At 46.6% G+C, this 13183-nt stretch overlaps 1 protein-coding gene across 5 annotated transcripts in view; it reads left to right on the top strand.

The window, feature by feature from the left end:
* The window catches only part of SLC45A4 (solute carrier family 45 member 4), a 90376-nt gene extending 83542 nt beyond the window's left edge, over positions 1 to 6834 (top strand). For all 5 annotated transcript variants that reach the window (XM_049819743.1, XM_049819769.1, XM_049819736.1 and 2 more), the window contains one exon: positions 246 to 6834. In XM_049819743.1, coding sequence (XP_049675700.1) covers positions 246 to 608 — 363 coding nt within the window. In that variant the 3' untranslated portion in view covers positions 609 to 6834. The remainder of the gene's footprint in view (positions 1 to 245) is intronic.
* Positions 6835 to 13183: the final 6349 nt, after the last annotated feature.

Here is a 13183-nt window from a genome sequence, read left to right as displayed (position 1 = left end):
CCGTATCTTGGAGCTAATTCACGCTAGGAGTGCCCCAGTAAATATCTGCCTCTTGGTGTAAGACGAGGAGGCCACTGATAAGTAGATAAGGAGGCTGTTGCTCTGGACTTTATATAGCCTGTGTGATGCACAAGGATGGTGTAAAGTTGCCCATGTGGCTGAGAAATTTGAGGAAGATATTAGTGTTTAATTATTTGATTTCATCCATCGTTTTACCTCCTAACACGCTGCTTGTCTTTTTCCAGTACATTCACCATAGCCCCGGGAACTCAAAGCGAGGATTTGGCATAGACTGCGCTATTCTGTCGTGTCAGGTTTACATCTCCCAGATCCTCGTGGCCTCTGCACTTGGTGGCGTGGTGGATGCGGTTGGCACAGTCAAAGTCATTCCCATGGTGGCTTCAGTGGGATCCTTCCTGGGTTTTTTGACAGCTACCTTCTTGGTGATTTACCCCGAAGTCAACGAAGAGCCAAAGGAAGAACAGAAAGGACTAGGTCCTCCAGAGACAACCGAGGGCAACGGCACAAGTGCAGAGAAGCCAACTGTGCTGAAGCTCACACGCAAAGGAGCTGCCGTGTCGGAGCTGGAGAGTGAGTCAGCCGTGTGAGGCTGTTGCTGGTTGTTCACCCACATTCCAGGGAGTGCAGGTGCAGGATCAAGAACTTGTTTTTTTTTTTCCAGGAAAACAAATTAGGATCTTCACTACTCGTAGCTAAAATTGCAGAAGAAAAGGCAGTTTTGTGCAGAAGTGTAAATGAAATTCTGTAGTCCTTAATATAGGTTTGAACAGGTAGCTATGATGCTAATTGCTTTCTCTACAACTTAGAAACGTCATTTCTGAACACTTTTTTATTAAGAATACATTTAGATTTCGAATAAGTTTTATTAATCTGCATGAGACTCACAGTGTATACAATTAGCAGTTAGAAAAATTACGTTTTCGGCTGTTTTTAAACTAACTGAAAATGGAAGCTATCTTGACTTATAGTCTCTTGCTTTTTTTTGTCTGATCATTTCAGATTTCACTAGTGTAACAGCTGAATCAAACGCTTAGACATCTTGATCGATTTTTTTCATAAGCATGATATTATTGGTCTGACAGCTACAGTTCTTTAACATTAATTTTAGACTTCATGTTTTTGTTAGTGCAATTACTACAGAATAGTTTTATTTGCAATCATTTTCAAGGAAAACAAAAGCAATTGCTGCGGTTTCTAAGAAACTGCTGTGAAACCTTTCAGTCATACTGTTCAACAACTACTCCCAAGCCTGCTGCTTGTCAAGAGAGGGTGACATTGGGTGCATGACGTGAACTGTAGATGGAAAGAGCAGCAATTGGGAGAGGTGACCAGCACTCACAGGTTTTTATCACAAGTGCTGCATTTTATGAATGTCATTGGAATATGCTGTGACAATTTTTAGCTGAGAGTTTTGCGTGCTGGTGAACTTGGGGGTTTTCTTGGCATTTAAACCTGATCATCTCTGGATGAAGCTGCCATGGAGAAAGGGCATCTCTGGGGTCAGCTTCGTGGGAGGGGGCGTGTGGATTCTCTTTCATAGGGAAAGGAAGTCGTTGATTAATTGCACTTTTTATGATCGTTTAACCTCCTGGCTGGGAACACAGCAGCCAAGGTAAAGGCACGGTGTCAGTACAAAGTAAACCGAAGGCCTACCTCCGTCACTTTATGGCACAGTCTGGGTATATCAAAATCTGCATCAGAAACAGTTTTTAGACCTTCAAATTCAATCCACTAGCATGTGTTGCTGTTCCAGTCCCTGCGTTGGAGGAATTGTAGGCTGGAGCTCTTCTGAGCTGCTGTACCAATGTCATCAGCGCAACCTCCGTGCCCCCTTCCTTGATTCAGGACATAGCTGCAGCGCAAAGACATTTTTTTTTGGTGAAGAGCTTAAAAGAGTTCCGCTAATCTGATTTGGAACAGGGTTTGGATCACTAGCAGTGTGCCCCAAACCATGGGCAGCTCAGAGATCCAGCAGCCACTTAAAGCAACTTTAGAAACCGAACTTCCATATGTCGTCTTATAAGAAGTGTTTGTGATGCTATTTACTCATTTTCGCATGGGCCTGTGGGCTGCAGTCAATCTGTGTGCTTAAACAGACAAACCACAGCTCTTTGTAAGATTTCTGCTGCCTCAAACTTCTCATACTACAGTACTTTAAAATGCATGTGTAAATCATGCTGCAATATAGTCATTCAAAAGAAGAATATATATTTCAAAATGAAAAGCAGTTTTTTTAATAAATTACTTGAACTGTCAATATATTTAAGAAATGTATGTTTTGGTATATTTGAAGTTAATGCGCAGTCTTGGCCAGCATCATTGACGAATTCCTGGTGGCATATGTGGGTTTCTTAGCTGAAGGCTTTCAGTCGGTGCTGATGTCCTATGCTATCAAGGGTGACAATGTTTTTAGGCTGGTGAAATCACCAAGCACTAAAGTACATGTACTCACACAGGATTTAGGGTTTGGTTTTGTTGTTTGGGTTTTTTTAAGTGTCTTGAGAAAGTATTTTCTTTTTTTCTTTTTTTCTTTTTTTTTTTTTTTCCTTTAAGGTGATTTTTTTTTATTTAGAACACATACTGTGAACTGTGTTCAGACAGGGGAATAATACTACTGAAGAATATGAGACCTTATTGAAGAAATCAGTTGGGAGAAATACTTTAACTGAACTTCTGCCATGAATTTTATCATCTCAATTATATTTAATATATTCTGGTGATGTTCATATATAACAGAGATGAGTTGTATTTCACCCTATAACTGGCATTCATGTAAAATACACACTGAATTAGACATTTTAAAGTGGCTTTAATATTTTATCTTTAAAGCTCCTTGAAGAGTCTGCTTTTGGTTAAACGAATGCTGTCAAGTACTCCTTATTTTAATCTCTATTTCTGGAAAGGTTCCTCTATGGCTTAAAAATCTGCATCTTCTGGCTGGTGCCAGCCATAATTACCCACTTCCCCATGAATTTTATGGATCAGTGTGGTTTCAAATCACCATTATTCCACACAGCACCTTCTTTGTAAGCCAAGATTTCTTACAGAGCACCATCAAGCTGACCAAAGTCTAGCTGCAAAGAGGGAGGAGAAGTTGAAGTTCCTTCTCACTTCACGCCCAGCAGAGGGAATCTGAAACGGTTTGGGGGGATGAGCTCAAACACTTATTCAGCTTTCTCAGTCAGGGGGACGGTGAGGAAGGGGAAGGACGTTTTGAACGCGGAGAGTTTCAATCAGAGGCGGGGCAGGTCCCATTTTGTCCCAGCCAGCGTTTGGCGTAGCCTCATTTCTAAGAACTGGATGTTAAAATCTGTATTTGGAATTGTTTATAGGGCTGTTTAATTACCATTTGTAATGCATGAATATGCACACTGCCTTGTAGCAGGAAGCTCTATTTCACTCCCCTGTAAAGCTGAAGGAAATAATTATCCATTGTAAACGCGCTCAAGTATTTGTAGTATTGCCAGAAGAATTAACTTGGGGGAGCCCCAGCCAAAGTATCTCCTCTGTACCTTGGCCAGCCTGTAAAACCACTGTGCTGGCTTCCAGTGCTTGCCAGTGAGGGCTCACGAGATCTGTCATAGTAATGCTTCTTCTTGAATTTGAGGGAGTTTTCTTTCTAGCCCTGGCACTTCTCAGGGTAGAGTGGGCACTGATTTATTTCTTTGTGTCCCTTACCTTATCTTTTGATATAGAAATATTTTTTTTGTCATGACTAAAAGGTAAAGGAGTAAGATTTTATGTGTTTATTGCAGAAGTTGTGGCAAGAGAGAGTCGAAGGGGCTTTATTCCTAGTGACAATAAGCATAATACTTTGTTTGTCGATATTACTGTATAGTCAAAATCATCCTGCGTGCTTCATCTCTTTGGACCTTTACTGCAGTAGGCTGAAGGTTTAGTGGTTTCATTCTGTGTTGCTCTATACTGTAAACAATTTTAACACACTCTGCTGCAGTCGTCCTGGTGACGTGTAACGCCTCAGACATGAGACACCATTAGTGCTCAGATTCTCGAGTGCTGTAGGCAGTAAGCTGCACATCTAGTAATATTTTACATGAGAGCAGAGAGGCTCAAACTTTAACCGCTCGGAAAAGCATAGCGTGGATTTGGCACCATTGGGTTATTGCAAGAGTCCAGTCGGATCTGTGCTGCTCATGGATGGCAATTTGAGACTCCAGAAGCAATAATTTCTTAGGAATGTTTCTCTTCCTGCTGGTTAGATGACTTTCATAGAGATTTATTACCTAAATAGCCTTTTAATAACATGAATCTGGTCGTTTGCTAGTGCTGGCAGTAAGCAGTTATGGAAAGATGTGGGTTGTTCATCATCAGGAGGGAGGAAGCCAGTAAATCCAACGGAGGTTAGTGCTCCTTGAAACACACAATGTCCTTTTCCCCTTTCACTTGGAGCCTTTTTTCTAGACTATGAAATATTCCCAGCACAGCGGGCTGAAAAGGAGGCAGCTGCAAATTTAGCCTCCTGGTTTTCTTGCCAGTGCTGATGCTGGCATGCTGACTCTGTGAAGAAACAGGCTTGCGTGAGGTTTTCCACGGAGGCATGGAAGTGAGGGCTGACCCTTTCTCATTCCTCTCCCGTCTGATCAGAATCCCCCCGCGCTTGGAATGACAGTGACAACAGCAGTGATTATTGCCTGGTACCTCATTAAAACCCCAGTTTCATCGTTAGAAACGCATCTGCCCACCCTTGGTTTGTGGCGAGCTTGGCCTTCCTCTGACGTCCACTACTAACGGCAGGATTTTCATAGCTGCCAGCGTGGTCTTGCAGCCGTGTGGGTTGAGGTCGCATTTACAAAAAAAGGTGGAAAAAGTCACAGTTTGTTCCTGGGAGAGTTCCTTCCGCATCCAGGCAGGAGGAGAGTTCAGGGGGGCTTCCTTCCCAGAGGCGTGTCACAGGGGTCAGCGTTTGGTTTTGGTGGTTGTTCACGTTTTCAGCAGTTTTGCCCAGACACGTAGCCAGGTTGTGCAACACTCTGTTGTTCGGTCCCTGCGGCGAACTGTGGTTCAGTCACCGAGAGTTGGGGGTTTTTAAGTGTGTGCGTATGTGTGTGTATATGTATCTGTGTGTATGTACATTTATATACACACTGCTCGGGCCAAAATATCTTTGGTGGTTGTGTGCTCGTCGTCACTGTACTCAACAATGTTTTCAACTGAGTTCTTCCAGGTTTCCCTCATCTTAGTCCGATGTGAGACGAGCTCAGCTATAAATATGTATCCTATTTAAATGAATAAGTAAACTCCTGCATGATATTCCAAGCACATGTAGCAGCTTCGGCATCTGAAGTATCTATTGTGAAAGAGAAGTTGGTTTTATTTGCAGCTGTTTTGTCCTTGTTTCCTTTTAATAGGCCAAATAAATGTAACGAACACCAAATGTTGCACAGAAATGTTATTAATGACTGTGTAGAAGAAATACCAAATTTTATTTTTCTTTGCAGAAACTTTATGGTTACAGAGAGTCCTCTAGCTGTTATTCTTCCTTAAACGACAAAGCTGAACGTTTGTAAAGTGCATCGAAAATGGTCATTTTTAAAAAGTGGAGCTACCCAAAGTTTTCTGTTTCTCATGTTGCATCCAGAACAAGCCATTGGCAGTGGCAAGCTGCAGAAGCTCAAATATCAACTGGCCTTTTGGTTTCGAGGCTCAGCAGCCCGGACAGTTAGGAAATGATGTTAGGTAATAACAAAAAGGCTTAATTGCCTTTTCATAATGTGGCGCTGACATCTGCCAAGCTCATTCATCAGCTCATTAAGATGTTCCAGTTTTTCCTGTAATTTAAATTAAGATCACCTCCTGGAAAACTGATTTTTGTTTGGTTCCTCAACCCAAGCAGCCCTGCGGCTCACCCGTCTTTCAACCTCACCTTCCCTCACCCCAGGGAGCACAGGGGACTGCAAAGGGTGCCCAGGAGGGACAAATACCTTACACCCCCAGAAGAGATAATCTGCTAACATTAAAAGGCTTTCGATGCCCTTGTGACCTGCTAAAACTTTAGTGAAAACCCAGGACGTGGTTCAATTTGACATGCTCTGACACATTTTTTTCTTAAATTTGAAGTTGCAGGTGAAGCTCTAGGCGTGTTTAGCCAAACTAGGCATCACCTTATTTAGCCTGCACCTATTCAATCCTTAGTGATAGCCAAATTGTAGTAAATAGCTCCCAAAACCAGAATGACTTTCCTCTCAACAAATTGGCAGTTCCCAATATTAATTTTTCTTTCTGATGTAACATGAACACTAAGCCCTTTTGGTAGCTAAATGACCAGCTTATTTTAAATGCCTCATTATTAATAGAAAGCTGCATATAGGCATCTCATAGCGGAAAAAAAAAAGAGAGAATATTTAGTTCCTTTGTGAACTGGCCATATGACAACTACTTTTTTATCAACTTATTAAGTTGGGGCACTATAATAGCTCTTGCTGAGTTTAGCAATGTTTATAAGCATGTGTTAAACACATAATGTTGTTTTTTGAGGAAAAAGGGATAAAGAAAAGTAATGTCACAGATGAATGTTTGAGTGTATAGACGGCATAATGTATGTATGATTTTTATTTCTACACTGTTGAGCTTATTTTCTGTTTTAAGGTTTAAAAAAAAGATTTGTTGCATGAGAACTGTTTTATTGTGTTCTGCACTTTCTGTTCTTTTTGTATAATCTTGATTTTTTTTCATTTATGCATAGAAAAGAAAAAATCAATTTAGAAACATTCTACTCCACAAAACATTGTGTTCCGATCCGTTGTTCTGAAGTTCGATCTTAATAAACATTTCAGTAAGAGTTGGTGGCTCGCTTTCCTGTGTTGTTTGTAGGGAACGCGAGCAGAGGCACGCGTCCTTTCTGTGATGCACCCGTGGGGCTGGCAGCGATGCAGGCTCCCTGCTACAGGCTGAACGCTGCTGCCGCTTCTCCTTGTCCCCAAGACAAATAATATTCACCTGCTTCCCAAAGCTTAATCAATATTTCTAAAACTGCTACCACCAAACTTTAGCTGATGAAGAAAACCCGAAGTGTTAAGAGTTTGCAAACGCTTGATCAACTCACTGGACACTCGCAGGGTTCAGGTGTAACAAAGGAGGGAGCGCAGATGGAAGCGCAAACTGGTGATGTGTGGGAGAGGTGTATGTCCCTGACCGCAGACTCTGCTCTTGCGCTGGTTGCTCTGACCCATTCCCAGGAGGACACAAGGGGTGGTGGCTGCCAAAATCCATCATCTCTCATGCCATCAACGAGAGCGCTACCCAGTAAGCATAACCATAAGCACCTTCCGAAGAAATCGGTTCACATCCAAACCAATTAACTGCTTGGGCCGTTGTGAGTGACAAGAGAGGGGAAAGCTGGAGGGACCTCTGTCAGATTACAAAGGCCAGCTGACAGGGTTAAACTTGCCGTGTGAAGAACTTGGTTGTCCTGCGTTGATTTCTAGCAGTTTACTTGATGGATTTGGTCTGTGACTTCTGAAGGCATTTCAGAATTGGTAGCAGCAGCTCAGAGAAGTTGTTTCTGACTAACCACAGCTCAGCTGTGCTCTTTTCTCACTGGATCGGAGGTTAAGGAAGTGAAAACATAAAATGCAATAAATGTGACTTTCAGCCTGGGCTATGAACTTGGTTTTTTCACCAGCACCAAGGGGAGAGCGTGGACCCTGCCTCACCAGGGAAGGAGCCACTCCAAATACCTACAGATGACCCAGAAAAGGGTTGTGCTGGTTTTGGCTGGGATGGAGTTAATTTTCTTCATGGTAGCTAGTAGAGGGCTACTGTAAAGTCTGAGGGAGCGAGCAAGTGGCTGTGTGGTGCTGGGGTTAAACCATGAAAAGGGCAAAAGACTCCTCCTCTTACCCCACTTCACTCAGCAGAACCCTGGCTGCTTGTCCTCACCCTGCGAGACTCCAACCACCTGGCAGAGCCCGAAATGAAGTGGGGATTAAGTGGCAGGGACTCCCCTACATCCCTGTCCTCTCCTGGCACAATTAAAAGCAAAGAGGCCAGAGGGCTGTGAAAGCAGCAAAGAAATAAACCTGAACCTCCCTGGGGCTGGGTCTTGCAAGGCGTGACACTGAGCCCCGTTCTGCCCACGCATCTCCTGACTATCTGCGTATCAGCCCCATCCCCTGTGCCAAGAGAGGAGGAGGACGGGGCAGCCCTCTTCATCCTTTCCAGTGTCGTGGCAGGATGCGGCCGGGGTTGAGCAGTGGGAAACAGAAACCTCCCTGGTGCTGTTGTTCCTGCGGGGTGGTCCCCAGCGAGGAGGAGAGGTGAGAAAACACATTGCCCAGCTCAGATGTGACTCATCCCCCGGACGCTGTGATCCCTGGCCAGAGGCACCGGGTCCCTCCTCGGGATTGGGAGCAGGGTGCCAGGTCTGGGCTGGCTGGAGCATTGTGTGGAAGGGCTGAGGACAGAGGAGGTGCGTCACTTAAAAAAATAGCTCACAGTGGCATTGGAGCAGCTGGGAATAGCTTGGAGAGGAGCCCCCCCTCCAGAGCTGCCCCTGCTTTCCAGTGTGGACAGAGGATGGGACAACCCGCAAACCAGTATCTCCCCCCCCCCCCCGCCCCAATCTGCCCCAGTGGGGTCAGTCCCTGCATCCCTCGGGCTTTGCAGCAGCTGGGGTATCATCTCTCCCATACTGGGGTGGGGGGGTGGCAGGCATCAGGCAGAGCTGAGACTTCGTGTGCTCCCAGACCCACTGCCGCCCACTCCCCAGCAGTTCCAGCCTTGCTGCATGACACACTCGCGAGCACAGAGCTCGCTGGGGACGTGGGACGTGCCCGTAGGGTGTCACCATCTTCCAGGTAGTGATACAGGGCACACACCCTCGAGTTGGGGTCCCGTGTGCACCCCAAAAAGGGGCAGCCACCTAGCAGGGAACTGGACAGCAGCCCAAATCTTGGGGTCGAGGGTGGTGGGCAGCTGCCAATCCAGCTCCTAGCCCTGAGCAGGCAGCATTTGCCTCTGTTTCTGGGCCTGGGAGGCTGTACTTGGTACCAAGTGGCATTTGAGCAGCATTCTCCCCGTCCTGGCACCAGGGGTGGCACCAAGGCCACCCACCCGGTGCCGAGAGCAGGGGGGGCCTGTACCGAGGCACTGGGGTAAAGCACCGTGGAGGGGCAAGCCAGACACCGGGGGGAATCCTGCAGGTTACGTCCTACCTCATCCTCAGCCCCCAAACAGCAGCTAGGACACACGTCCACGTCACACGGGAAACCGCAGCCCCCACCGTCAGGTGTGATGCACCCCTGGGCAGTCGTGGCAAGAGGGCTGGGAACGGCAGCAGCTGAAATGGATGCAGAAAGAGCAACAGAAGGAATTAATTGATGGCAGAAGGGGTGACACTGGCTTTTTGCTTCATTCACTCTAAAAGGCTGACAGCAAAAGGCAGGATTCAATCGGTACTGGTGGAAAAGGGGCCTAGTCCTATGAATAGACCCAAAGTAACTCATGAACAGAGGCTGGAAGGCAGAGGAAGGGTTGTTTCCTACCTCACTGCAGGAGCCCATCAGGGAGATCACAGCCTGAATTTCCAAGCAGCTTCCATTTCCGCAGCTGGGTTATTTCTAGAAGTAAACACTGCCATCCCTTGGTTTGAATCATAGAATCAACAGAATCTCTCAAGTTGGAAGGGGCACATAAGGATCACCGAGCCCAACTCCCTGCTCCTCACAGGACTACCTAAAACTAAACCACATGACTAAAAGCACCATCCAAATGCTCCTTGAACTCTTGAGAGGCTTGGTGCTGTGACCACTTCCCTGGGGAGCCTGTTCCAGTGACTGAGCACCCTCCCAGTGAAGAATCTTTTCCTAATGTCCAGTCTGAACTTTCCCTGATGCCACTTTATTCCATTTCCTCATGTCCTGTCACTGGTCACCAGAGAGACATCAGCACCCACCCTTCCGCTGCTCCCCTTGAGGAAGTTGTAGACTGCGATGAGGTCACCCCTCAGTCTTCTCTTCTCCAAGCTGAACAAATCAAGTGACCTCAGCCACTCCTCCTAAGTCTTGCCCTCGAGGCCTTTCACCATCTTGGTCGCCCTCCTCTGGACACACAGTAATAGTTTGATGTCCTTCTTATATTGAGGCACCCAAAACTACACAAAGTTATTGAGGTAGGACCAATGCCATGGAGAGTGGGGCAATCACCTCCCTGATCCGGCAGACTATGCTGGGCTCGATGCACCCCAGGGCACGGTTGGCCTTTTGGCTGCCCGGGCACACTGTTGACTCACATTCAACTTGCCATCAATCCAAACCCCCAGATCTCTTCCTGTGGGGCTGCTCTCTGGAGTTCTCCCATATTGCCTGTCCTTGCTTCCAATGTCTGTACACTTTCCTTTTCCACCTAAGTTCTAGAAGAAGAGCACTGCTCAGCTAAGCCAGCCTTCTGCCCCACTTGCTTGGCTTCCAACACTTTGGAATTGTCTGCTCCTGGCTCTTAAGACAGGGCTCTTAAAAACTGACCAACATTCATGGATCCCCAGATTCCCAATGACCCGCCCTTTTTTTCTTTATGGAAGCAGTTTTGACACAGGGCATAGGCCAACTTAACCTTGGTGACACCTCCAACCTGGATGAACCATCATTCTCATCGTTGTTCAGTTCCACTTGCAGAGCCTCGTACCTATAAAGCAAGGGCATCTGGGAAGGTGGGGGAGTCATGGAGGAGATGTGCCTGCTGCACCAGGCAGGACCTTGTCACCATTGCCCCCTATCCCTCCAGTCACCGCCTTCCGTCGGGTGGGGAGAGGATAGGGAATCCTCCGCACCTTGCGTCCTGTCTGCCCGACAGGTCTGTCCCAGGGAAGGCAGGGTGCAGTTCCTGTAGTCCGTCTCCCTCCCAGACTCCCTGACACTCCTGGACCTACTCCCCCCCTCCCCGAGCTCTGTCACTCAGCGGAGGAGTTCCTCTCCCTGGGCACACCCCCCGCAGGTGTGCTCACTGCTGCCGTCCTGTACTGGTGTAAGAGCAGGGCACGGCCGGCAGACGGACACCCGGATGGCAGCATCTTCCACCGGAGCACAGCCTGGGAAGCTGTGCCAGTCGAGGAGGGTGCAGAGTTTAGAGAGGACATGGCCTTCTGCTAGGTGGATACCATTGCTCCCTGGTTAAACCAGCAGAATTAGAGCATCCTCCCCACACGCCGAGCGCCGTTTGCCTGCTCCTGGCTGCTAGAGCTCCCCAGGGGCTTCTTTTATAGGTGTGGGGGGCTTGGCTGCTGTTGCTCCTGGCCCCACCACCCCGGTCTCCTCAGCCGCTGTGGTGTGAGCTGCCGGCTCCTGGCAGGTCTCTCTGCTCCCCTCAGGTGGTCCGGCTTGAGGAGACAGGGGAAAAATCAACAGCAAAAAGGAGTTGAACAAACATTAGCCTTGAACTTCAGCTGGCTTCCAAGAAATGGGCAACACTTCACAGAGGCAGAGGAGATGGGGATGATGGCCCAAGCTGGACTCAGGGAGGATCTGGCTGGAGGCTCACATGGAGGCTGACTGACCCCAACAGCAGCTCAGTGTTAGGATGAAAGGGATGGAGTGTGCTCAGACCCATCACTTACTTACTTATACTGTCTCTCTTCTCTGCAAGGGGCATCCTACTGCTTGGAAGGACTTTATCCCTTCTCTGGAAGGCAATTACTTGGAGACAGGCAGAGAGGAACCAAAATCTCTGAGCAAAAGAAAAAGAGAACAAGCTGGCAGGATGCAGGAGCTCTGTCTGGTTGATCAATAGATTTATAAATATTTATAAAACTTCTGTTTTCTATTCAGGTAACAACCTCTAAACACTGTTTTGAGAGTGAGACCATTTCAGGTAGGGCATAAAACTTTCCCACTGTTTGGCAGCCTGTTTTGAGCCCTGACAATCTGCTTTTTAACTGAAAGGCTCAACAAAAGGTTTACAAAATCCAAGCCATCAAGCACTAGTATTTATAGTGTCGCGATCTGCAGTAGTCCTTGCTATGGGCCAACACAGCGTCATGCTAAGCATTACATGAGGACAGCCAGAAGCATGGTCTCGGCCTCAAACAGCTTACACCAGTGTGAAACAGCAGCCGGACAGAGAGACAAGTACACAGATGTCATGAGCCAGTATCAGTCAGCAGGATCAGTGCGGGCTGCACACTGGCAACTAGACCTGGCAAGCTGTTAGTAGGCATCGTGGCAAAGAGGAGCTCTGAAGACCACTAGGGATCTGAGGATCCCTCCCCCTGTGCCTTCCCACCACCAAGGGGGCCCACGAGAAGTAACTGAAAATCCACTGAAAACTGAACAAAATCCCGCAGCGCTGTCCCTGCAGGCTCATTTCCAGAGCTGTAATGCTGGAGCAAAGCTGAAATGGTAAGTGAACGCGTACCTGAGCTTTCTCGTCACACCAGGAGAGACAAACCAGCATGCCATTGTGCTCCTCAAGTCAGCTGAATTGGTATCGCTGGTCCTCCTGCTCTTGAGGATGGGTTAATTTTCTTGAAGGATCTTTGTATCTCATGGTTTGTTCTGATGTGGTTAAACTTTTCTCCTATATACTGGTGCTCAACAGCTGGTATTAAAGCAGTTTCTTAAAAGGTGGCATCTACTCAATACATTATGTTCCTATTCAATAAATTACTTTGGTGCCTTATCAATAAAAGAATTTGCAAGCATGAAAATAGACATTCGCTAGTTTTGTCATCTGACATTTTCACAAGCTGAGTACAAAGCAGTTGAGAAGGCAAAACAGGTTTAAAAAGTCTGGCAGGAATGAAAAATCAATGAAGGCAACAACAGGCAGGTGGCAGGATGGTATAGCTGGGTTCATCTCTGCAGCAAGTGAAATTTCATTAGCAGCACTTGTGTGTCTCTGTACAGAGAAATCTTTTAATTCAGTAAATGATTCATTTCACTTACCACCACCAGCCAGACAGCTGTCAGGGGAGGAAATAAGGAACCTGAAAGTTACAGATGAGGGGCTCAAAGGAGGACACATTATCCACAGAAGCTGGTTTTAGAAAGAATACGTAAAGAGAAAATCCCAGGCAATTATTCTGCATAGTACACAGACAGGATGCAAGTCAATGCTAAAAATCATCATTCTTGTATTGTGTATTGAGTTACACAGGAAAAAGAACAAAGTACAAAGAGGCCAGAGTATCAATATAGTGTTTAATATTTTA

This window comes from Accipiter gentilis, chromosome 2 (genome assembly GCF_929443795.1).
Source record: "Accipiter gentilis chromosome 2, bAccGen1.1, whole genome shotgun sequence".
In the NCBI taxonomy this organism is placed as follows: domain Eukaryota; kingdom Metazoa; phylum Chordata; class Aves; order Accipitriformes; family Accipitridae; genus Astur; species Astur gentilis.
This window is presented reverse-complemented; position numbering and strand designations above follow the sequence as displayed.